The sequence below is a fragment of the Phalangium opilio genome, unplaced genomic scaffold (assembly GCF_054372755.1).
Source record: "Phalangium opilio isolate 3A_F unplaced genomic scaffold, DU_Popi_V2 ptg000061l_1, whole genome shotgun sequence".
NCBI lineage: Eukaryota > Metazoa > Arthropoda > Arachnida > Opiliones > Phalangiidae > Phalangium > Phalangium opilio.
Window position 1 is genome coordinate 10,185,802 of NW_028324178.1, and position 26,662 is coordinate 10,212,463.

At 38.8% G+C, this 26,662-nt stretch overlaps 3 protein-coding genes and 1 long non-coding RNA gene across 5 annotated transcripts; 1 reads left to right on the forward strand and 3 right to left on the reverse strand.

The window, feature by feature from the left end:
• Window positions 1-282: 282 nt before the first annotated feature.
• LOC149665077 (uncharacterized) lies at window positions 283-6,991 on the reverse strand. 2 transcript variants are annotated; one of them, XM_089841937.1, is made up of 3 exons: window positions 6,933-6,991; window positions 3,722-4,192; window positions 283-417 (listed from the first exon to the last, which is right to left on the reverse strand). In XM_089841937.1, the coding sequence occupies exons 1-3, from the start codon at window positions 6,957-6,959 to the stop codon at window positions 382-384; spliced, it is 534 nt and encodes a 177-aa protein (XP_089698063.1). In that variant the 5' UTR covers window positions 6,960-6,991; the 3' UTR covers window positions 283-381. The 2 variants fall into 2 exon arrangements, with proteins under 2 accessions (XP_089698063.1, XP_089698062.1); XM_089841936.1 differs by lacking the exon at window positions 283-417 and adding an exon at window positions 3,271-3,495.
• Window positions 3,895-4,465, forward strand: LOC149665078 (uncharacterized). Its single transcript, XR_016368401.1, has 3 exons — window positions 3,895-4,022; window positions 4,088-4,176; window positions 4,392-4,465. It is a non-coding gene; the product is annotated as an uncharacterized LOC149665078 (long non-coding RNA).
• LOC149665079 (uncharacterized) lies at window positions 6,979-8,246 on the reverse strand (the record flags this gene model as incomplete). Its single annotated transcript, XM_089842062.1, has 4 exons — window positions 7,948-8,246; window positions 7,285-7,397; window positions 7,124-7,228; window positions 6,979-7,058 (listed from the first exon to the last, which is right to left on the reverse strand). Coding segments are annotated over exons 1-4 (597 nt in total), but the record flags the coding sequence as incomplete, so codon positions are not given.
• Window positions 8,247-18,887: 10,641 nt separating this feature from the next.
• On the reverse strand, window positions 18,888-24,258 carry LOC149665080 (uncharacterized). The gene is made up of 4 exons (XM_089842063.1): window positions 23,379-24,258; window positions 20,689-23,343; window positions 19,919-20,622; window positions 18,888-19,856 (listed from the first exon to the last, which is right to left on the reverse strand). Exons 1-4 carry the CDS (start codon window positions 24,256-24,258, stop codon window positions 18,888-18,890), a joined length of 5,208 nt encoding a protein of 1,735 aa, XP_089698189.1.
• Between the last annotated feature and the right edge of the window lie 2,404 nt (window positions 24,259-26,662).

The following is a 26,662-nucleotide window of genomic DNA, read 5'->3' on the forward strand; positions in this document are numbered from 1 at the left end:
GGACCTGTGCTTGTATTAAACCATTAATTGATTTTCTTTATGATTAGGTCGCAATGTTATTGAACGTGTGAACGGAATTTCAAAGATGCGGTTCCGCTGTTTGGACACATCTGGAGGCGCACTATGGTACATACCTGAAAAGGGTTGTGCTATAATCAGTGCCTGTTGCATTCTCCACAATTACTGCTAGGATGAACCAATGCCTGCAGGAGGAGGAGGTACTGTTAAATTACTTTGAAAAATTAATAAAGACATTAGGCGTTTCATGGACCTTTCTCAATGTAGCTGCAGCAAATCCAAATGTTGGAGGACACAACAATGTTCAGCCTCAGAATGATAATGAGCTGCTTCAATCTGGTCGACTGCATAGGCAAATCTTAATCAACCTTGAATGTAACGGCCTCTAACATCTTGTACCTAGGGAATTCCATATGATAACGACCAGAGATGCCACTACGGTTCAATTGATTATTTTTAAATTAAATACAGCAGTTAATAAACGTGGGTTTACAACAGTTTTTCTTCAATCAGTGAAATGATTCTGAATCCTGTATGTGATCCTGCAACCCTCTGCTTTTATAAAGATCTTTTTGAAGTATGTAGCTTTTTCCTAAACGTTAAAGCAAATGTTGGCTCCTTTTGCGCCCCTAACATGCTGGCTAATCTTCACAAATTTTGAATGAACCAATCAGAACTCGTCGACGAGGGCAGACGACGAGGCTTGACCCCTTGACTATGGGAGTACTATCTAGTGGCATTTGTTTAAACTAAACCAAAGCCTACACTTTCTTGAAGTAACATTGTTTGTACATTTTACTTCTTAACGACATTGAGCAGACTTTTGTAATATTGCAACGGCTATTTAGGGGTGCATATTTTAAATTTCTAATGCACAACATTGCTAAGGTCTTTAGTGCCTAAAATGGAAAGTGTTTTATTGGAGGGGGCCCCTTATCCAGGTTGGTGCTACTACCCAGCGTGTACTTAAGAAACATTTTGTGTTACAACTTTGTAATATTCACTGCAAAATAGCAATTCCGATATTCATAAGTCTCCTACATTTCATTAAGAAGTATTATATAGAAACAATGTTATGTTACGTTTAAGAAAGGGCTAAGCACTTGCAAAAAAGCTTTACAAAATGAGAAGGATGCAGGGACACTTACATGATTCAAAATTATTTCACTACTTGAAGATAAACTGTTCCAAACCCAAGTTTCTTAACTGGTGTATTAAATTTAAAAATAATCATTTAATCCGTGGTGACATGAATGGCCGGTACCGTATGCCTTAGCTTTCGTAGATATATAAATGTTTAATCTCCAAATAGAAATCAAGCCAAAATTGAGGCTGCTAAAGAGGCAGTACATACGTGACGGAAGACAGCCAAGAAGTTTTATTTTTATGACATGCTGAAGCTCAGCATGATCGAATTAACTGTACATATTTATTTTCTTAATGCCGTGATAGATCTTCAGTACAACGTTTCCCTAATTTTTTTATCATTTTAAATGTTCAATTGGACATGCACTTTCATCATCACGGTATTCATTATTCATGTTCACGTTGGCATGAACTCTTTTCAATTATTGTATCCTTCATTATCATTTATAGTACTCATTGTAGATATTTCATTCTCATATTTTCACATGCACTCTTTTCCATGCTATCATTATAGACTATTATTTTCTTCACGCTCAGTTTGGCGTGTAAAGGTTTCGTTTGAACCATTTAATTTATTGCATGTTTTTATAATTTAATTTATTACATGCGCTACTTGCATGTTTTTATAATTTAATTTATTACATGCGCGACTTGCATGTTTTTATAATTTAATTTATTACATGCGCTACTTGCATGTTTTTATAATTTAATTTATTACATGCGCTACTTGCATGTTTTTATAATTTAATTTATTACATGCGCTACTTGCAGGCATTTTATCTAATTTAATATTCTCATGCATCTAATTTAATATTCGCATGCATTTTATCTAATTTAATATTCGCATGCATTTTATCTAATTTAATATTCGCATGCATTTTATCTAATTTAATATTCGCATGCATTTTATCTAATTTAATATTCGCATGCATTTTATCTAATTTAATATTAGCATGCATTTTATCTAATTTAATATTCGCATCCATTTTATCTAATTTAATATTCGCATGCATTTTATCTAATTTAATATTAGCATGCATTTTATCTAATTTAATATTAGCATGCATTTTATCTAATTTAATATTCGCATGCATTTTATCTAATTTAATATTCGCATGCATTTTATCTAATTTAATATTCGCATGCATTTTATCTAATTTAATATTCGCATGCATTTTATCTAATTTAATATTCGCATGCATTTTATCTAATTTAATATTCGCTTGCACTTTATCTAATTTAATATTCGCATGCATTTTATCTAATTTAATATTCGCATGCATTTTATCTAATTTAATATTCGCTTGCAATTTATCTAATTTAATATTCGCTTGCATTTTATCTAATTTAATATTCGCATGCATTTTATCTAATTTAATATTCGCATGCATTTTATCTAATTTAATATTAGCATGCATTTTATCTAATTTAATATTCGCTTGCATTTTATCTAATTCAATATTCGCATGCATTTTATCTAATTTAATATTCGCTTGCATTTTATCTAATTTAATATTCGCATGCATTTTATCTATTTTAATATTCGCATGCATTTTATCTAATTTAATATTCGCTTGCATTTTATCTAATTTAATATTCGCATGCATTTTTATCTAATTTAATATTCGCATGCATTTTATCTAATTTAATATTCGCTTGCATTTTATCTAATTTAATATTCGCATGCATTTATAATCTAATTTAATATTCGCCTGTATAGGGTGGTTTGATTTAAATCTGTTGGATTAAGATTACTGATTGAAATCGCTCGATTGTGGTTTTGTTTAATAATGGTTGGTTTAAAACCTAAGATATTTTTCAAAACAAGGGTTTCTAAAATTCCAACAAATAGTTTTAGATACTTAACTCGAAAAGACCCATTATTGAAAACAATCATGGTTTGGAATATTTCAATTGGGTTTTTCCCAGTCTGTTGTGTCTTGCATAAATGTAATAATCATTATTTTTCTTTTGGTTCTTAAATTTGGACCCAAAGGTTTTGAGGTTGGTGATTAACTAACTGGTAATTCAATAACAATCATAATAATTCGATTTAAATCGATTGGTTTGATTTTCTTACATATTCCCATGAGAACAACGTTGTCGGCCTATTCAAGGTTGAACTTAAACATTTCCTTCCAAACAACGATTCATTTTAACTTAAAACTCTATCACGTTCCCTCCCCCACTGCAACCCTAGGAACATTACAACGCGCCCTGACTGTTATTGAGAGGGGTTGTTAAGATTGTGAAGCAAATGGCGATCGTCATTCTAGAACTCAGTGCAGCAGATGGGTTAAAAAAAGGAGATGGGCTGGTCGCGCGTGGTAACTGATCGGAAATAACACAATTTGGGTCTTCACTTTAGTTAAGTCAACAAAAGCGTGATGATAATGAATGTTAAAGGTCTAATTTGAGCACTGAGTATTTTTATAAGGAAGACCAAAATCGCAAGAGCAATTTCATACTCTTGTGGCACTTATTGATATATCATAATCCCATGGAATGGCGTGCTGAAGGCATAATCATGAGATTATGATACAAGGTACACACTTACCCTTTTATCAATATTTATCCTTTCCTCCTCCAGGTATTGACGAAGTTGAAAATCCTTTCTCCAACGAGGTACCTCTTCCAGTGGTCGACGAACCATCTTTTCCAGACACCGACTGTCTAAATATTTGCGCCTTGCAATTAACTGTGGATGTCGTAGATGACACGCTTTCCGTTTTACGACTGCTAGTCGAGATAAATTATAACAAGTAACCATATTGACACCTTTCCAAAGAACTCTTACATTCATTTCAGTATGCAGCAATTGGTATATCAATCCCCCTGTTTCTCTCAATATGAATATGGTAGGTCTGAAATAGGTAATGATGTGATTAATGAAAATAGCAAAGTAAAGGTTAATGTAAAATAGGTATGCATTCATGAAGACTTCGAGGATGTAAATTGTAGTCAGGCGACAGAAGAAAAGACCAATGAACTCCTGATGGCCAGACGGATGAGGTAAAGTTGAATCCACCTAGTAAATAAGTATGTGAATATTAATAAATCGCGGAGTTGTTGGGTTCGGTAACTACATGCAGGTTATAAAGAATGTAATCTTGAGTAAAGGGTAGTCATCAAAATACGTGTGGGAACTGATTAAAGGCGCGAAAGTAACGATATTGTTGTATTAAAGGGGGTAACCGACTTTTTCTCCCTTTTTAATCCCTCACCAGCTGCACTGAGCTCTATGAGGACGGTAGGCATTGTCTACACAGAATGAAATGGAAAATCAAGTGATTTTATCAACGATTCTTCTACAAATTATAAGACCAATCTGGAAAGTGAAACATCCAAAAAATATCTCCGAATGATTTTAAAATTCTAATTAGTCCGATTAGATTTTATGGATACTTTTAATAATATACCTCCGACCAATCGCGTAACGCCCTGCCTTTTTGTTAACAAAATTCTCGTGGTACGCTCTATGTGAATTTAAATTTATCGCGAGATGTGAAAATCGTGGCATGAGACATGGAGCGCGCCACGAGAATTTTGTTAATAAAAAACAGGGAGTTGCGCGATAGATCAGAGGTACTTATTGAAAATAATCATGAAATAATAGTAATTTTTAAATCATTCGGTGTTATTTTTTGGATGTTAGACTATGGATATTGTTCTCATCATTTGTAGAAGAATCGCTAAAAAAAGTTACTCAATTTGAAACTTCACCCTCCCTTTAAATAACAGTCAAATGATAAAATATATGCTAATAAATTAGTAATAATGTAATACGTTAAACATTCATTGTGAAGTTGATGTTCCTAACACATCGAATAAATTGTAAAATGCATGCAAATTTAATTGGCTTAATAAATCCACGCAAATAATGCATATAATAAATACAATATAACACGCATGCAAAGAGCACATGTAATAAATTAGATTATAAAATGCATGCGAATATTAAATTAGATAAAATGCATGCGAATATTAAATTAGATAAAATGCAAGCGAATATTAAATTAGATAAAATGCATGCGAATATTAAATTAGATAAAATGCATGCGAATATTAAATTAGATAAAATGCATGCGAATATTAAATTAGATAAAATGAATGCGAATATTAAATTAGATAAAATGCATGCGAATATTAAATTAGATAAAATGCATGAGAATATTAAATTAGATAAAATGCATGAGAATATTAAATTAGATAAAATGCAAGCGAATATTAAATTAGATAAAATGCATGCCAATATTAAATTAGATAAAATGCATGAGAATATTAAATTAGATAAAATGCATGAGAATATTAAATTAGATAAAATGCATGAGAACATTAAATTAGATAAAATGCATGAGAATATTAAATTAGATAAAATGCAAGCGAATATTAAATTAGATAAAATGCATGCGAATATTAAATTAGATAAAATGCATGCGAATATTAAATTAGATAAAATGCAAGCGAATATTAAATTAGATAAAATGCATGAGAATATTAAATTAGATAAAATGCATGCGAATATTAAATTAGATAAAATGCATGCGAATATTAAATTAGATGCATGAGAATATTAAATTAGATAAAATGCAAGCGAATATTAAATTAGATAAAATGCATGCGAATATTAAATTAGATAAAATGCATGCGAATATTAAATTAGATAAAATGCATGCTAGTAAGGCATGCTATAAATTAAAGTTTAAAATGCAAGCGGGTAGTGCGAGCAATAAATTAAGTTATAAAATACATGCGACTAGCGTATGTAATATTAAATTAAATTGTTTGAACTAAACTTGTACATGCCAAATTGAGCATGTAGAAAATAATAATTTAGAATGATAATGAAAAAGACTGAATGATAAATGAAAATGAATTAAAATGAGGGAAAAGAAGTTCATGAATTAATTGACAAAGAAGAATACAATAATTAAGAAATGTCAGAAGTGATAGGAGTTCATGTTAACTTGAACATGAGTTAATAAATAAAGAGTGATAACGCCACGAAAAAGGTCCATGCCAAATTGAGCATTAAAAATAAAAATTAAACAATTTAGGGTGACGCTATAAACAATAAAGCTATTTACAATATTTACAAAAACTATACATGCTTTGCTTAAGCATGCTTTCAAACTGAATAAAAAAACTACTCTTGATTGCTCTTAGGAGCCCGCCCTTTGTCGGCTAACTGTCTCAATGCTTCAGCTATATTATTGGCTTGAATCCTTTCGGTTTCAAGCCTAAACCTTTCGTTCTCAAGCCTCAGCCTCTCATTTTCCTGCTTAGCCTTGTCACTTTCAGCCATTGCTTGCAAAGCGGACGCGAATAAGCATAGGGCCTCCTTTGTTTCGCGTAGCGCCTCCCTTGTTTCGCGTCCATCCTCCAAACATTTATTTGCGGAAAGCATAAGCCTTTCCTTAAATGGTAAGGGTCTTTTCCTGCTTTGCTGCGGCTGAGACTCAGCTATAAGAAAGTTTAGACGTGTTATCAATCCGACCCAAAGGAAGGTCGAGCATACAGAAACAATAGCAAGAAAGGATGTAATATAGAAAAAACGCAATGGAGAAGTAAAGAAATAAAAGGAAACGGCAGGGATAATGTAGAAAGTCTGATTAGAAATCTGACTTAGCATCTGCAATGACCCCTCTTAACTTAAAATTTCAAAGTTAGACAACAATAAACTAAGTCAAATAAAAGGTTAAGGATATTTTGCATTTACTTATACCTTTTAAAAACGATTGTTATAACCATGTTTATGTCGTACTTACAAGTGGCAGGTGGTTCGCTATCTTCATCGAAAAGAGAAGTAGGAACACTGTTGGTGTAGCTTGTTTCCACATCTTCACTGAAAACATTTGGACCACTGTTTGAGCAGCTAGCTCCTGGATCTGATTCTGAAGGAAATAATGACAATGACATGGTAAATACATTACGAGACATTAGCAACATTTCATCTTACCAAAATGTGGAAAACGCGAAGCTATGTCACTAGCTGTAGACGCTTCCGGATCAATACCGACAAAAGAAGGACCGCTGTTTGAGCAGCTTGCTCCTGGATCTGGAACTGTAAGAAAAAAACGTCAGTGGCATGGTCAATACATTAACAACATTCCATCTTACCATAATTTGCAAAAAACGAAGCTACATCAGCTGATAATGATGCTTGGCCTTCTTCTTCAATAGCAGGTGCGTTCTTATCAGTGGGTTCAGCACGAAAGGAGTCAGTAGGTAGCCTGCAATTGTTTTAGAACATAATGCACACACTCCAGTTTGTAACAATAGTTTACTTTAATTTCTCGGGCCATGGGGCCAATTCTGTAACTCTTTTAGTGTGTTATCGCAAGTGATAACTATCGATTGAGGAGGTCAGTATAAATAGGCAATTAGTCTTGGGTGTCCTCAAACCATGAACAGAAAGTGGTGGAAGGCTCGCGTTTCCGGTCGTGCTGATGAAGACATTTAAAATTTTACTATCACGACAGCGATCACTTAATGACCATCTTAACCCCTTTTGTTAACTTATCACATGTGAAAATGAAAAACGATAAACGTTAACTTTGGCAATCTTGTTGTTTTTAGAAGCACAAACGTAATCGTGACACAACCGCCGCTTTTTATTCAAGGTTTGATAAGACCCCAGAGTAATTGGGTATTTAGACCAAGCTCTGAAATAAAATCATGCCCTTTAAGCGATACTTATCACATGATAACTCACTGAAAACGTTTCAGAATTTGCCCCATATCCGTTATGGTTTGTTATGCGATGACAAAATAAGTACTTACATTTCAGGGGCAGTTGATGGACCATCCAAAGATACCCCAAATTGGGATGAACCAAAGTCAAAGGCATTCGGAATGCCTTCCATCGACACCTTAGGAATCAAAGAGGCAACCCTTGACTCAATAGGTGTCAATGGCTGCGTCTTATTTGGTCCTCCACCAGTTTTACGGGACTCCCTTGTAATTTTCGCCACCTTCTTCCTAACCTCCGTCTTTATAGTGCTCCATTTTTTTCTAATTTCTTCAGCAGTTCGGTTCTGCTGGTGGACTTCATTTACTCTATTTGTAATTTGCTGCCACATATTTCTCCTCTCTCTTCGGGCGTCTTTCCATAGTCGTTCACGACCAACGAAGGTACGGACTCCAACTGAGTCAACAAAGTCTCCATCTCATCTTGTGAATATGGCGCCTTTTCATTTTTTTCGCCATGTTTCTTTACTATGTATGATTCAATACAATAATTACAAGTACATCTTAACAACGTTAGAACATGTCAATATCAATTTTATTACAACTTGTAAAGTTGAACATGAATTACAAAGGAATAACAAAATGACTGTTTCACAAGACAAATAAAACTTATGCCAGTCAATTAAGAAGAAAATTTAAATTGCACGTTTGATTTCGATCCCCAGTCTTTTTTTTTTTTGGTTTTTGCGCCGTTGTGGATTGGAAAAAGGAGTCGCGCAATAAGTTAGTGAGAGAATAAACCGAGAAAAAATAAACCACTGACAGTCTCTGACACAGAGTCAGACGTCGGGGTGCCATTAAGGCAATGTTATAATTATGCCTTCATGAAGCTTAGGTAGTTGTGGTTTGCGCAAATTTCTATATTATCAAGGTGAGTAACAACATGGAAACAAAGAAAGATTAGACGTTTAATACAAAATTCAATTACAATTAGTTTTCATACAAAGGTTTAAAGCACATCATTTACATGAAAATATATACATTACTCAACGTTACACCATGTTACATATCATTATCTTAAGAAGCGGCTGTTACCAATACGTTGAATTATTTCAATGTAGAGCAGACAGCAACGAATTAAACTAAATTGGGATATCCGGCACGAAATTACTGTTTAGTTCATATGATAGGTGGCGTTAATAAATTAAACGTCTGGGGTGAAAGGTTGCAGCACTGACCTTTGACAATCAATTTACACTGTACACTGACCTTACACCGAAATCTGGTTCAACTTGAAACTCAAACTGAACTGAATTCAAAGGCTTATTTTTGCCGGTTGAACCTCCAATCACTGAGCCAAGGCAAGGAACGTCATCGGTAGACGTAGCCAATTAAAAGGCCAAGGGCAATGGTTGACGGTCCAATCAGAGAGCCAAGGGCAGAAGGAGGAGCTTAACTTTTCTGCAGAATACGGCCGTAGGGCTATAGTAGACTTTCCGGTCCCAAAGAACGTGAAAGAAATCCAAAGATTTCTGGGCATGGCGGGATGGCACTCACGATTCATCCCGCAGTATTCCAAAATCGTTGCCCCGTTAAATCACCTCAAGAAGAAAGACGTTCCGTTCCAGTGGAAGAAAGAACAGCAGGAAGTGTTCCAGGCCATCAAGGATGCGATCTGCATGGCGCCTCCTTTAGCGGTTTACAACCCTAAGCTACCGTGTATCTTGACCACGGATGCTAGCGACGCCGGACTTTGAGCTTTCCTGTCACAATTACAAGATGACGTCGAGGTACCTATTGCCTATGCCAGTAAGCAACTGACCGACGTCCAGAGAAGGTATACCACCACGGAAAAGGAATGCCTTGCTATCTATTGGGGAGTTGGAAAGATCCGCCCATACTTGGAGAATATACCGTTCACTGTGATCACCGATCACAAAGCGCTCCAGTGGTTGTTCACTGTGAAAGAACCAAATTCTCGACTTGTTCATTGGGCAATGTACTTGCAAACGTATGACTTCAAGATCATACACAAGAAGGGAGTTGAGAACAAGGTTGCGGACGCATTATTAGCCATGTCTTTGGAAGAAATGACTTCACCGTCCTCATCAGAAGATTCCAGTGCAGCGGAATCCTCTTCAATGACGTCGACCTCGTCCTCAACCAGTAGCGGATTAGCTCCTCCCGCCAATCACGCATTGTATCACTCTTTCACGCTGGAAGAAGTGCGAAAAGCCCAACAAGATGAACAAGCCACCAATGACATCATAGTCCAGTTATCAGGAGAAAATCCTCAAGGACATCGGTACTACGAACTAAAGAACGATGTCTTGTATCGAAAGGCCTATGGTAGACAACCAGCGAAAGTCTATTTGCCACAGCGGTTCCGGCGGGACGCCATCCGCTTATTTCACGACCACCCTCTGTCTGGAAATGGAGGTCGAGATCGTACCTGCGACAAAGTACGGGCAAGTTACTGGTGGCCATCGTTCCGGCAGGACGACACCCAGTACGTCCGCGGATGTCCTTTGTGTCAGATGCACAAGGCCCGGAATAGAAAACGTCCAGGTCTAATGCAGCCTACGGCCATTACTGAACCATTTGATTTGCTGGGAGTGGACATAATGGGACCTCTACCAAGAAGCCGTCACCATCACAAATACCTCCTGGTGTTCACGGACTATGCCACTGAATTTGTCGAACTGTACCCGATGAAGAACATCACCGCCAGAACGTGCGCGAAGAAACTCGTCTCCATGATAGTTCGCTACGGATGTCCGAAAGCCATCGTAAGCGACAATGGGACACAATTCGTTTCTCAACTTTGGAAGGACATTCTCAAGATGTTCAAAGTCAAACCACGATACATCACTCCGTATCATCCTCAGAGTAACATCGTGGAGCGCACAAACAGAGTTCTGGGAGAAATCATTTCGATGTTCGTTGGTCGAGATCACCGAAGATGGGACGAGAACTTGCCATTCATCCAGTTCGCCATCAACTCGACTACACATACAACAACAGGAAGAACTCCTTTCTACCTTAACATGGGTAGGGAACCGAGATTTCCCTGGGACTTGGACGTGGGTATGCCAGCGCTCTCAGCTTTAGCGAAGCAACTTACTTTGTCTAAAGAACTTGCTAAAGAAAGCGCAAGCACACCAGAAACGCTACTACGATAAAAGGCGGGAAGAAATTGAATTTCCCGTTGGTGCGCTTGTCTGGAAGGAGACGCATCCCTTGTCTCAAGCGGCACGTGATGTCGCCGCTAAGTTATGTCCCAAATGGGATGGTCCCTACAAGATCGCAAAGAAGCTAGACCGATTGCGATATCAACTAGAAGACCCAGAAACCGGAGAAAATAAAGGAATCGAGAATATCGCTCATCTAAAGCTGTATTGGTCGAATAAAGATGCCTGCCAACCGGACGGAAGCCAGTCATCCTCAACTTCCTCTTCAAGTTCTACAACGTCACAGTCCGTAACTCTACTTCAGGACGCTGGAGTCAGTACTGGTGACGAACGTCGTGAGACTCGACGAGAACGAAGACAACGACTGTTGAGAGACCAAGAAGCGCAGACCGAGTCGTCTGGAGAAACCTCTTCCTCAACCTCATCTTCATCCAAGGATGATGATGGATCCTCTTATGTTCCCTCGGAAGAAGTATCAGATCTACCTGCGGAATCTGAACCAGACGCTTTCGCCTTATTCTCAGATCCTCCAGCGGTCTTCCGAGTGAATCGGATGCCGCCAGACCTTTCTCCACCTTCCCCTCCAGATAGGAGCTCGAGAGAGAAGTCTCTCCCTCCAAGCTCTCTTCCTTCCTCTCCTGATAGGAGCTCGAGGAAGAAGTCTCTCCCTCCAAGCTCTCTTCCTTCCTTTCCTGATAGGAGCTCGAGGAAGAATTCTCTCCCTCCAACCTCTCCTCTATCTCACCCCGACGATTCCAGTTCTTCCTCTGAATCTGAGGAAGACGAAATGGAATTGTCCAACCCTGTTCCCATAAATCCTATGAGATTTGTCAATCCTTTCCGTAAAGGATGGAAACGTGAGATAGTGCTGAGGAAGCATCCAAAGCCTGGAGGTCCTAACATGGACATTTATTATCACCCTCCAGCTAATCATCCGCATCAGACTCTTCGGTCTCGCGCAGACGTAGAACAGTATCTACGCCTGCATTCAATAAGATGTGACGTCTAGTGACTTTAATTTTGCCCGTCAAGCAATCTCACGAGAACCATGGGAGACGATTCGGAACGAAACATAACGTTTTGACGCCGCCCATGGAATTCGCCATCGCGAGAATTAGCAGCGACAGAAGACTGCTGCCGAGGCCAGGAGGCCCTCCTCGCCGCCTGCCCAAGACTCAGCGGATTGGAAACAAATGCCGCAGCAGACGACTTTTCTTTGGGGGGAGGATGTAACCGTCCACAGCCAGAACCTCCTTCCCGGGAAAAAACCGCGTCGTCTGCTTTACTCAATTTATTTTTTTTATACTAAATTTTGTATAATGCCAAATTGTCCCGAAGTGGCGCCTTAAGCGCCACTGCTGTCGAACTGTTAAAAAAACATTTTGTCGCGGGGATAAAAAACCCCGCCGACAGTCAGTCAGTTAGTCAGTCTTTTGTATCCGCGCTCACGTACAGACGTGTTTTTGATTAATAAAGACAAGTATTATTTCGATTACGAACTGTGCCTTCTTTCGACAATGGACTACTTGGTAAATATAGTTAGTCATGGACAATAAGTCCTTTAAACGGGTAACCTGGGAGCTTCTTAGTTTTTCTAGTTTACTTTAATTTCTTTGTGAGCCGTGAAATTAGGCCCCCTTTCCTAGTTTTAAATTTTACGGTTACAAACCATTTCAGTTTTCAATGTACATTGAACTTTTGCAAAATATTTAAATGTTACATAAAATTAAGAGGATATACAGTTACAGATACATATATTGCACGTCGAGCTCAAGAATGGTCTTAGAAGCGTTCGAAAATCAATGCAACTTTGGTTTTATTATATCAGAGGTGGTCCCGACTCGGACAAATTCTCAACTATTTCAGTTTTCAATAAACATTGAACTTTAGAAAATATTTGAATGTTATATAAAATTATGTGGGTATGCAATATTGCATGTCGCACTCAAGAATGGTACAAGAAGCCTTCGAAAGTCTATGCAACTTTGTATTTGTTCTATCAGAGGTGGTCCCGACTCGTACACTTTTTCAACTATTTCAGTTTACAATGTACATTGAACTTTTGCAAAATATTTAAATGTTACATAAAATTAAGAGGATATACAGTTACAGATATATAATGCACGTCGAGCTCAAGAAAGGTCGGAGAAGCGTTCGAAAATCTATGCAACTTTGGTTTTGTTCTATCAGAGGTGGTCCCGACTCGGACACATTCTCAACTATTTCAGATTTCAATAAACATTGAACTTTTGGAAAATATTTGAATGTAATATAAAATTAGGAGGGTATGTAATATTGCACGTCGAGCTCAAGAATGGTCTGAGAAGCGTTCGAAAATCTATGCAACTTTGGTTTTGTTCTAACAGAGGTGGTCTCGACTCGGACACATTCTCAACTTTTCAGTTTTCAATAAACATTGAACTTTGGAAAATATTTGAATGTTATATAAAATAGGGAGGGTATGCAATATTGCAAGTCGCACTCAAGAATGGTCTGAGAAGCGTTCGAAAATCTATGCAACTTTGGTTTTGTTCTAACAGAGGTGGTCTCGACTCGGACACATTCTCAACTTTTCAGTTTTCAATAAACATTGAACTTTGGAAAATATTTGAATGTTATGTAAAATAGGGAGGGTATGCAATATTGCACGTCGCACTCAAGAATGGTACAAGAAGCCTTCGAAAATCTATGCAACTTTGGTTTTATTTTATCAGAGGTGATCCCGACTCGGACACATTCTCAACTATTTCAGTTTTCAATAAACATTCAACTTTTGGAAAATATTTAAATGTTATATAAAATTAAGAGGATATACAGTTACAGATACATATATTGGACGTCGAGATCAAGAATGGTCTGAGAAGCGTTCGAAAATCTATGCAACTTTGGTTTTATTTTATCAGAGGTGATCCCGACTCGGACACATTCTCAACTATTTCAGTTTTCAATAAACATTCAACTTTTGGAAAATATTTAAATGTTATATAAAATTAAGAGGATATACAGTTACAGATACATATATTGGACGTCGAGATCAAGAATGGTCTGAGAAGCGTTCGAAAATCTGTGCAACTTTGGTTTTGTTTTATCAGAGGTGGTCCCGACTCAGACACATTCTCAACTACTTCAGTTTTCAATAAACATTGAACTTTGGAAAATATTTGAATGTTATATAAAATTAAGAGGGTATGCAATATTGCACGTCGCACTCAAGAATGGTACAAGAAGCCTTCGAAAATCTATGCAACTCTAGTTTTGTTCTATCAGACGTGGTACCGACTCGGACACATGCTCAACTATTTCAGTTTTCAATAAACATTGAACTTTTGGAAAATATTTGAATGTAATATAAAATTAGGAGGGTATGTAATATTGCACGTCGAGCTCAAGAATGGTCTGAGAAGCGTTCGAAAATCTATGCAACTTTGGTTTTGTTCTAACAGAGGTGGTCTCGACTCGGACACATTCTCAACTTTTCAGTTTTCAATAAACATTGAACTTTGGAAAATATTTGAATGTTATATAAAATAGGGAGGATATGCAATATTGCAAGTCGCACTCAAGAATGGTACAAGAAGGCTTCGAAAATCTATGCAACTCTAGTTCTGTTCTAACAGAGGTGTTCCCGACTCGGACACATTCTCAACTATTTCAGTTTTCAATAAACATTCAACTTTTGGAAAATATTTGAATGTTATATAAAATTAAGTGGGTATGCAATATTGCACGTCGCACTCAAGAATGGTACAAGAAGCCTTCGAAAGTCTATGCAACTTTGGTTTTGTTCTATCAGAGGTGGTCCCGACTCGGACACATTCTCAACTATTTCAGTTTTCAATAAACATTGAACTTTGGAAAATATTTGAATGTTATATAAAATTAAGAGGGTATGCAATATTGCACGTCGCACTCAAGAATGGTACAAGAAGCCTTCGAAAATCTATGCAACTCTAGTTTTGTTCTATCAGACGTGGTACCGACTCGGACACATGCTCAACTATTTCAGTTTTCAATAAACATTGAACTTTTGGAAAATATTTGAAAGTTATATAAAATGAGGAGGGTATGCAATATTGGACGTCGAGATCAAGAATGGTCTGAGAAGCGTTCGAAAATCTATGAAACTCTAGTTTTATTTTATCAGAGGTGATCCCGACTCGGACACATTCTCAACTATTTCAGTTTTCAATAAACATTCAACTTTTGGAAAATATTTAAATGTTATATAAAATTAAGAGGATATACAGTTACAGATACATATATTGGACGTCGAGATCAAGAATGGTCTGAGAAGCGTTCGAAAATCTGTGCAACTTTGGTTTTATTCTATCAGAGGTGGTCCCGGCTCGGACACATTCTCAACTATTTCAGTTTTCAATAAACATTGAAGTTTGGAAAATATTTGAATGTTATATAAAATTAAGAGGGTATGCAATATTCCACGTCGCACTCAAGAATGGTACAAGAAGCCTTCGAAAATCTATGCAACTCTAGTTTTGTTCTATCAGAGGTGGTCCCGACTCGGACACATTCTCAACTATTTCAGTTTTCAATAAACATTGAACTTTTGGAAAATATTTGAAAGTTATATTAAATGAGGAGGGTATGCAATATTGCACGTCGAGCTCAAGAATGGTCTGAGAAGCGTTCGAAAATCTATGCAACTTTGGTTTTATTTTATCAGAGGTGGTCCCGACTCGGACACATTCTCAACTATTTCAGTTTTCAATGTACATTGAACTTTTGCAAAATATTTAAATGTTACATAAAATTAAGAGGATATACAATTACAGATACATATATTGCACGTCGAGCTCAAGAATGGTCTTAGAAGCGTTCGAAAATCAATGCAACTTTGGTTTTATTATATCAGAGGTGGTCCCGACTCGGACAAATTCTCAACTATTTCAGTTTTCAATAAACATTGAACTTTGGAAAATATTTGAATGTTATATAAAATTATGTGGGTATGCAATATTGCATGTCGCACTCAAGAATGGTACAAGAAGCCTTCGAAAGTCTATGCAACTTTGTATTTGTTCTATCAGAGGTGGTCCCGACTCGTACACTTTTTCAACTATTTCAGTTTACAATGTACAGATACATATATTGCACGTCGCGCTCAAGAATGGTCTGAGAAGCGTACGAAAATCTATGCAACTTTGGTTTTATTTTATCAGAGGTGGTCCCGACTCGGACACATTCTCAACTATTTCAGTTTTCAATAAACATTGAATTTTGGATAATATTTGAATGTTATATAAAATTAAGAGGGTATGCAATATTGCACGTCGCACTCAAGAATGGTACAAGAAGGCTTCGAAAATCTATGCAACTCTATCTGTGTTCTATCAGATGTGTTTCCGACTCGGACACATTCTCAAATATTTCAGTTTGAAGGGAGTATATGGGTTGAAGATTGAAAGATTGGGAATGTTTCAATTTATTTATTATTTTTTTTTCGATTTTTAAAATTTATGGAAGTTGTGAGATTGGAAAGATTTATCAAGGATTAGAAAGATTTTCTGGGATTTAATTATTTCCCTTACATTTGAAAGATTTTCTTACATTTGAAAGATTTAAAGATTTTTCTGGGATTTGAAAGATTTTCAAGATTTTTAAGATTTCAAGATTTAAAATCTTCTACTGTACGAGATTTGAAGAAGCGTCGGACCCCTCGGGTGAATCAAATTAGGGATCCCCAAAATTATAAAGAAAGTCCAAACACAGAGACTGAGATAAAAACAATCGCCTCGTGTAGTTTAGCTCAAACCAACAAGGGGGAAAATATAGTGTTATTACAAACTGCATTAGCAATGACAAAAAACCCTTATAACAATCAAAACAATCAATTAGCTAGGTGCCTCTTTGATGGGGGAGTCAAAATAGCTTCATCAAAGAAAGCCGATCACGAAAATTAAATCTCCCAGTAGTAGGTGAACAAGAATTGGAACTTTATAGTTTCGGAAATGAAAAACCACAATCAAAACTACGCAAAAAAGTTTAGGTTGTTTTACAAAACAGGGAAATAGCTGAAAAACAAATAGAAATAACCCTAACTAAAATTCTATTCGTATGTTCCGCCGTTACGTTACTAAAAAGCCCTGAATTAGTCACGGTAATGGAAGAAAAAGGCTTACAACTTGCGGACAACACTCATGGGTGGAAAAATCACGACTCAGATATAGAAATTTTGATAGGGGGGATTTCTATTGCTCTATTTGCACTACCAATATGACTAGATTAAAACCAAATCTAGTTGCAATGGAAACAATGTTAGGATGGGCGTTGCATGGACCCACGGGGAGAAACGGCCCAGTTTCAAATTCAGTTGTTGCTTTATTCGCGGGGGTTAAGCAGGTGGACATAGCTTTAAGAAATTTTTTTGAGTTGGAAGGGTTGGGCATACACAGTCAAGAAATATCCTACAATAACGACGAGGCAACAATAGGCCAACTATTCAACGAAAACACTTTCAAAGAGGGAAGATACGAGGTCAAGTTCCCATGGAGCGTAAGCCGAGATAGATTACCAAACAATCTATCCCAGGCTGAAAGGAGATACGAGGGATTAGTTAAAAAAATTCGAAAAGGACCCCCTCTATTTTTCTGAATACAAAAAGGTCATCAATGACCAACTGGAAAAAAACATAGTTGAAATAGTATCCAAACACGAGCTAGAAACAATTTAGCCAGGAACCTGCTATCTACCTCATCAAGGTGTAGTGAGAAACGAAGTAACTACCACAAAATTAAGAGTAGTTCTTGATAGGTCATTCCACGGAATTAATTGCCCCTCATTAAATGACTGCCTGGAACAAGGGCCAAATTTAAACCCAGACTTACTTCTTCTCTTACTACGCTTTAGAAAGTATGAAATAGCCATAGTAACTGACATCAAACAAGCTTACTTGCAAGTTGCCATAAGCAATGAGGATAAGGACGCAGTTAGATTTCTCTGGGTCAAAGAAAACAATGGGATCATAGAGAAAAACAAATACCAAGTGCTACGCATGACAAGGGTGCCCTTTGGGGTGACATGCTCTCCTTTTCTGTTAAACGACTTTGTTTTTTTTGAACAATTCTACGAGTTTTTATTGTGGCACTGAGTTTGGCCAGAGCATTGACAAATATATACAATTCTGATTTTTTGACCTCCAGCTCTCTCCTTTTATGCACTGTGGGAGAGCGGGAAGAATTGCAGTCTGAACCGGCCGATTATCGACTGGAAAAATAATCGTAGGTTCTGGGAGGCGGCAAAATAACGCGACAGCGGGTTAAAATAATAACAAAACAAAACAAATTTATTTAAACGACTGAATATTGATTTACTACTACAAATTAAAAGTTCAAAAAGGGCAGTAGCAAGGAGTTTAGTTTCGCGTTAACTCGCGATCAAAAATTTATACACCCGCAGGTTGGAATAAATTCAAAAACTGACCACACAAAGGTACACTTTCAAGTTTTTCTCTCTTTCGAGGGAAAACGTGTGCGTCATGGGTTTTTTCGGGTTTTCGTGGTGCTCCTGCGTTTGGAAGCCTTGGTAAGGTACGGTGTTGTTGAACTCTTGAGAGAGGGGAGGGGAGAATTACTGGCCCATCGTACAACAGCGTTTATGTCAACAAAGGGGTTGGGGGATTAAGAGAGCTTCCAAATGCAGGTGTGCAACTTTGGGGACTAAAAACTCAAAAAATACCGCGTAAGAAAAAATACAAATGAAACTAAAAAAACACAAAAATTAATGACGACAAAGTTTGTCAATTATGTGGATAATTGCTCGAAATAAAAATTGATTATAATATTTAACACACTCCCCCGCCTTGAGCAATGCTCAAAGTAGGGTTCAATTGGCAATTTCCAAATTATACAACAATTTAATGGGCCTTTTCATCTTGGTCCCATTCGCTAACCTTAACATGCAAGATCTGACAATATTATCGCGGCCCCTAAACAGTTCATCTATGACCGCGATTTTCCAACAGAGACGGGGCATCCTGTTCTCTTCTACTATGACGACATCTCCCACCTTTAGTTCTGGGGTCGACTTAACTCTACTTAGATGATGAGCGTTTCTCAGCTCAAGGAGATAGTCTCGCTTCCAACGGGTCCATAGTCGTTCCAACAAGGCTTGTTGGTGTTTATATCGGATTCTAATGTCCTCTCGCGTGACGGGCTGAATATCTTTTTCTGAGAATTTTCTCGATGGCAACACAGTTAACCGGCCACCAACCAGGAAGTGGGCGGGGCTCAGTGGGATTGGGTCCCCAACCTCTTGGGACATGAAAGTTATCGGCCTGGAATTTATAGTGGCCTCAACTTCCGCTAAAATTGTGGATAATTCGACATTTGATAGGCTAGCAGATCCTAAAGTTTGTTTCAATGAGTTTTTGACAGATCGCACTAGCCTTTCATAAAAACCGCCAACCCAAGGGGCTCGGTCTATAATAAACCGCCAACGGATTTTTGAATCAGTGAAGTAGTTAATTACTTCCGGATTCCGCATGTTTGCGAAAATTTCTTTTAAGTCTGTGTTCGCGCGTTTAAAACTTTTGGCGTTATCCGAGTAAATAATGCTCGGAATGGATCTACGAGCGGCGAATCTGCGAAACGCGAGTAAAAAACACTCGGCCGACATATTTTCCGCGAATTCAAGGTGAATACAGCGCGTGACCGCGCACGTAAACAAAACGAGGTAACACTTTTCACCCTTTTTATTGTAAATCGGTCCAGCGTAATCTAGACCTATGACACTGAAAGGTGGAGCGGGAGTGGTTCTCTCCTCCGGAAGGGGAGCCATTCTGGCGGTACAGGGCTTCGCGCGAAACCGTCGGCAGAGAAAGCAACTACTCTTTTGACAAGTTTACGCGCGCGTACTATCCAGTAGGTTTCCCGTAAACCCACGAGTACGTCATTCACCCCGGCGTGATACAACCGCGCGTGGCAATTTTGAGCGAGTAGCTCAGAAAACCGATGGTTGTTTGGAAGAATCCAGGGATGGGTCTCCCTGTATGTTAGGGATTTAGTCTTCAATCTTCCTCCTACCACGAGTAGGCCAGCATTGTCTAGTTTGGGATCTAGACTACGGATTGGGGATTCCTGTTCTACTTCTTGACCAGCCTTCAACCTTTTTATTTCTGAGTGGAATACATCTTTTTGGGTGATTTTCACCCATAAGAGCTCGGAATCGCGTATTTCTTCGGCCGTTAAGGGTCCCTTTGGCTTTTCTCCTCGACCGATACGGATGAAGCGCATTACGTAGGCTGTAATGCGAAATATCTTGGTGATTGAACTGAATGCGTTTAGATTTAAAGGCGGGTCTGTTTTGATGGCGGTGGACACAACTCCTTGAGCGGCTAGGCGAGCTTCTGTTTTCATTTCATCTAAGACTTCCGTCGGGAATGGCTCTGGATTAGGATTTTGACCGAATGGAATTTTGCAGTTCGGTTCGTATAAGTATTGTGGTCCACGCCACCATTTGGAATTGTTTAGGAGGTCTTCCGCGCTATGTCCCCGTGTTGGCAAGTCTGCCGGATTATCCCTTGTTGGGCAATAATTCCAAGTATTTGGATCGGAGTTAGCTTGAATTTCGCGTATGCGATTCGAGACAAAGGGGCGCCAGGTGTTTTACTTTTCTTTTATCCAACTCAGTACAATAGTTGAATCAGTCCACTTGTAAACTGCTTCCGGTTTATTTATGAGAGCGCGCGTGACGCTTTTAGCTAAGCGAACGCCCAAGACCGCACCCATCAATTCAAGCCTGGGGATGGATAACTTGTTTATCGGGGAAACTCTGGTTTTGGCGGCAACCAGACTGGTCTGCATTTTTCCATCTTTTGTTTGACAACGCAGGTAAACAACCGCGGCGAAGCCTCTTTCTCTCGCGTCTACGTAACAGTGCAATTCTGACGTAACGCGATTATTTTCTGGAATTCCGGAGAAATAAAACCGAGGGATTTGTAATTTGCGGAGTGATGCAATCTCAGCACACCAGTTGTTGAACGAACTTGCTAATTCTTCCGGAAGTGGGTCATCCCACTGTAACTTGCGTTTCTTCTGTTTGTCTTGCCACTCCCACAGCTGCTGATAAAGGAATTTGGCGCGAACTCTGAAAGGTGAAAGGAGGCCCAGCGGGTCGTAAATTCTCGCGAGGGATCTTAATACCCATCTTTTGGTTTCTTGTTTTTCTAAGAGGAATTGCAACAAATTGTTGACCTCAAAACTTAGAGTGTCTTCTTGACTATTCCAAATTAATCGGAGGACCTTCAGTTCTCCTGGATTGGAAAGATTATGAGTGGCGCCTTCTGGGGGTGGATCCTTCTCTCCCCATAACTTTCTGAGCTCTGGTGAATTCGTATTCCATTTACGGAGATTCATTCCGGCTTTACTAATTATGAATTTGCTCTCCTCGGTGATTTTATGCGCCTTCTCTACGTTTGCGGCTCCAGCCAGTAAATCGTCGACGTACAGGCTTAATTTTAGGATTTTGCAGGTCTCCTCGAACTCGGCTTCAAATTTACTGATATGAAATTGTAGCGTTGCTACCAAAAGGAATGGACTACAGGTGGCTCCGAACGGTACCCGAGAGATTCGGTAGGTTTTTAGTTCGGCTTTCCTCGGGTTGGTGATGTCTGAGGTCCAAAGAAATCGGAGGGCATCCCTGTCACTAGGGTTTACAGATATTTGGAGAAAAGCCTTCTCGATATCACTGGAGAAGGCGACGCGATGCTCTCGGAAACGAATGAGAACTTGGATAAGCTCGGGATTAAGGTTTGGGCCCGACTCTAGGACATCGTTGAGGGACGGCGAGTTTTGGCTATGGGACGAGGCGTCGTAGACAACACGGACTTTGGTTGTGACGCTGTTCTCCCTGACGACAGCGCGGTGGGGAAGATAATACGCTAGTTTTGGGACTGCAAACGGGTCTACTTCCTCGATTATTCCCTCTTGAAGTTGGCTTCTCAGAATATCATCGTATTCTCTCAATAAAACTGGATTAGATGCTAACTTGTTTAGCAGGTTGGTTGTTCGTTTCTTTGCCACGGCGAAATTATCGCTGAGAGTATCCTTGTTTGGTTTCCAGGGTAGTTGGATTTCATAGCGATTGTTGTCAAATTTTACGGTTTTGTTAAAGGATTCTTGGACGCCGTCCTGGAGGGGTTTTTCTAGTTCTTCGGGTTTGACTCCCATAATTTCTAGGTCCCAAAAGGCACGTAATTGACGCGAGACAAGTTCTTCCTCCGAGACGCGTTCCGCCGCTACTCTCATTACCGTCACGGAATTTACGCTGACTACCGACCGACTCACGCTTAACTCAGCAGGACCTTGGATGGTCCATCCCAAAATCGTCTCGATCGCGGCTGTTGATTTCCCGAGACGTTCGTGTCGGTCTCTCGCGACTTCCCAATAGAAATCCGACCCGATTAGCACTTCGATTGACGCGTGATCATACTGACGACCGGTACGCGGTTCATCGGCCATAACTAGACCTTTACTTTGTATTTTTTGCACAATTTCGCCACTGGGTATTGAAACAACCGATCCGCATATTTGCGGGGTTTCAAACGCGATAACGGGAATTGAAATTGTAGGATCATGAATATTGCACAATACTACGCGCACTTTTCTTCTTTTGGAATAAACGGGAGTGTCGCTACCGAAATGATTAATACGGAGAGGTTCTTCTCCGATGACCTCTAATTGGAGCCGGCGCGAATCTTCTTCCTTAATGAAAGATAACTGGCTTCCGCTATCTAATAAACAGCGGAGTTGACTGGAGGTTTGACCGTTAGGATTTTTTACGGTAGCTAGCGCGGTCTGGAGTAATATGACGCTCGAGCTATTAGAAATCGCGGACACGATATTCGCGGGAGGGTTTTCTCTTGGTTGTTCATCTGGAGTGTCCACCGATTTTGGCTCCGTGCTTTGACCTCTATCTTGGTCCTTGTTATAGCAAAGGGTGAAATGATGCTTTCTCTTACACCATTTGCACTGTCTTACTCTAGCGCGGCAATCATTAGTTCTATGACCTTCGCGTAGGCAGTTAAAACATCGGCGTTTACTCATCACTATATCGCGTCTTTCGTCTGGACTATGTTTAGTGCATTCGGTCGTGAAGTGACTAGTTACGTCACAGTAAAGACAAAACTTTTGGCTTGAGGTAACGCTCAGAGCAGAGAAACTGCCTTTCGGTCTGGATTCGGGACGGGAGTGGCTACCTCTAGCGTCAGACTGGCTTCTTTTGGATTCGTTATCTGTCTTTCTGGACCTAGTCAGAGCCGCGGCTCTCTCTCTACTCGAGACTTCACGCAGTAGGAATTCGCATAAGTCATCTAACTCCCATCTTCGCTATCATCAAACTTTCGGTTAAATGCTATGACTATGTCTTCCGGAATTAAGTCCATTAAAACGGGCGTGAGTAGCGCACTGTAACTACTCGTGGATACTCCTAAATTTTCTAGGCTCCTAATCTGGATTTCGCAATTATCATTTAGAACTCTTAACGCGGCGACGTTGCTTGAGTCTTTAACTTTAGTCATGCTTGTTAAACATTTCATGTGAGCGCCTATGATATCTTTTTTCCTACCAAATTGCTTTTCAAGGACCTTTATGGCTGAATCATAGTTTAAACCCGTTGGCTGTAAGCCTCTGATCGCCCTAGCGGCTTTGCCTTCAAGATAGGAACGTAAATAGGTAAACTTAACTGCTGGGTCCAGGTCTGCTCGGTGAACTGCGGCATCAAACTGGCTCCAAAATTCTTGCCAGTTTGCGGAATCGCCGTGGAACTTTTTTATCTCCAGAACTGGTAATTTCACCAAAGGAGTTTGGGATTGGCAGGAGGACCCGCACGATGACGACCGATCTTCTTCGGCGGCAGCTTGGTTGTTTCCGTTGCCGTGGGATTTTTCTCCACCACGTTGAATAAGTTTGCTGGCTTTGAACTTACAGGAGATAATTCTTTCGTGGCACTCCTCGGTCTTGAGAATTTCGGCTTCTATCAGCGAGTCGTCTATTAGATCCTGGATTTGGTTGTTCATAAGGAGTAGTTTCCTTTCTTTTTCTTTAAGCTGCATTAGCTTCTCCTCTATCATAGCTAAATCTGGCGTTCTTTTCTTTATTTCCTCATCAATAGTCCTTATGACGTTCGTTGTACTAGTCCGTAACGCGCCTCGCGCTTTTACTAACTTGTCTACGTCTACGGGTGTCGCGTTTGCCATAATTAACTTTGTTCGAAATTAATTAGTTCATCTAAAGATTTCCCGGGTGTCTTGCACCAAAAATGTGGGAGAGCGGGAGGAATTGGAGTCTGAACCGGCCGATTACCGACTGAAAAAATAATCGTAGGTTCTGGGAGGCGGCAAAATAACGCGACAGCGGGTTAAAATAATAACAAAACAAAACAAATTTATTTAAACGACTGAATATTGATTTACTACTACAAATTAAAAGTTCAAAAAGGGCAGTAGCAAGGAGTTTAGTTTCGCGTTAACTCGCGATCAAAAATTTATACACCCGCAGGTTGGAATAAACTCAAAAACTGACCACACAAAGGTACACTTTCAAGTTTTTCTCTCTTTCGAGGGAAAACGTGTGCGTCATGGGTTTTTTCGGGTTTTCGTGGTGCTCCTGCATTTGGAAGCCTTGGTAAGGTACGGTGTTGTTGAACTCTTGAAAGGGGAGGGGAGAATTACCGGCCCATCGTACAACAGCGTTTATGTCAACAAAGGGGTTGGGGGATTAAGAGAGCTTCCAAATGCAGGTGTGCAACTTTGGGGACTAAAAACTCAAAAAATACCGCGTAAGAAAAAATCCTATGAAAAACATTAACATGTACAAAAATGGGCCAAGCCTCGCTTCGTGCCCTCTCCGCCGTAAAACGTTCTGAGATCCCATGTAGAGCCAAGTCTGCCTTTTGTTCTCATTCAATCACCATGCAATTGAACAATTATGTTATAAATTAAGTCCTTTTCCTAATTAATAACCAATATTCTTTGACTCTATCATTATTATACATCTTTGTTCGTATCAAAAATATCGTGACTTGGCAATCGCAGGTAAGTAATATTAAATGGAAGTCGAGGGGATATTCACTAAATCGTTTAAGGTCGAGGGGATATGTACCAGTTTGTAAGATGAGTCATGCACAACCCTTTGTACAAATTATATGGTGAGTTATGCATAACCCCATTTACAAATTTATAAGGCGACTTATGCATACACGTTTATAAGGTAATTACCTGCGCTTGCCAAGTCACGATATTTTTGATACGAACAAAGATGTATAATAATGATGATAGAGTCAAAGAATATTGGTTATTAATTAGGAAAAGGACTTAATTTATAACATAATTGTTCAATTGCATGGTGATTGAATGAGAACAAAAGGCAGACTTGGCTCTACATGGGATCTCAGAACGTTTTACGGCGGAGAGGGCACGAAGCGAGGCTTGGCCCATTTTTGTACATGTTAATGTTTTTCATAGGATCTCACTTCTTTTTGTAGACCCTCTCGTTATACTTCGGTAGTTATATTAAAACAAGACCCTCTCGTGGTACTTCGTTTTCCAATATCATCGCTAACGTTTGTCCATATTTACGCTGAATTACCCCTTTAGACCCGCAGAGAATATGCAATAAAGATTTTACGCGATATCCTAATATAAGAATGTAGCATCAGTTACGGCACATTTCTTTTAAAATACTACTCCTATTAGTTTTAATATATATTTAACTTTCGGTTAACTTTGGACCATTACGTCCTTTCATCAAGAACACACACTATTTCTGTTGAAAAGACGACAGCGCCATCTAGTTTTAAAATAAAGAACTAAAGAACAATTTTATAAAAATTTCGGGATGTTTTAATTTTTCTGTGCTCTATAAAATGAATGAAAACTAAATCCTGAATTTTAAGTTTCTATCTACCCTAGAAGTACCTTAGAATTTTGATGATCGGTGAGTGAGTGAGTGAGTGACAAAATAAGGTAGATTTCACCTTCGATATTTCGAAAAGTATATAAGGTAGGAACTTGAAATTTGGAAACCATAGCTAGGATTGACAGTCCTCACGGCCAGAAAAATTTCAGACTTTTACCTATACCCATCACGAAGTTACAGTGGGCTTAAAAGTGCCACGAGTTGCTTCGAGAAAAGGATGTCAGTGCTCGACTTGGCTGGGAGCACTGCCGTGCTCCCAGATACAAATGAAACTAAAAAAAACACAAAAATTAATGACGACAAAGTTTGTCAATTATGTGGATAATTGCTCGAAATAAAAATTTATTATAATATTTAACATGCACTTTCGTTTTGGTCCCTTTGTAGGGACAGGGACCAATCATGTTAGAGCTTTTTAGGGTATTGGTTCTGACGTCGTGATTTTTAGTGACGCACGGGGTTTTTAGTTTGATAGTTTGCGAGAGGAGAGAGGTAGGGTTTACAATGGATGATACGCTTTTATTTACAAAGTGAAAAGATTTTACAGATTGAAATGATTTATTTTTGTATAAAGGTGAATGACTGTTTTCTAAAGAGGTTAAAGTTGAAGCGAAAGGGTTTTAAAGAGTTAATTTTGCATGCCTTATAGTTTGTTTACTGACATGATTTTAATTTTAATTTTAT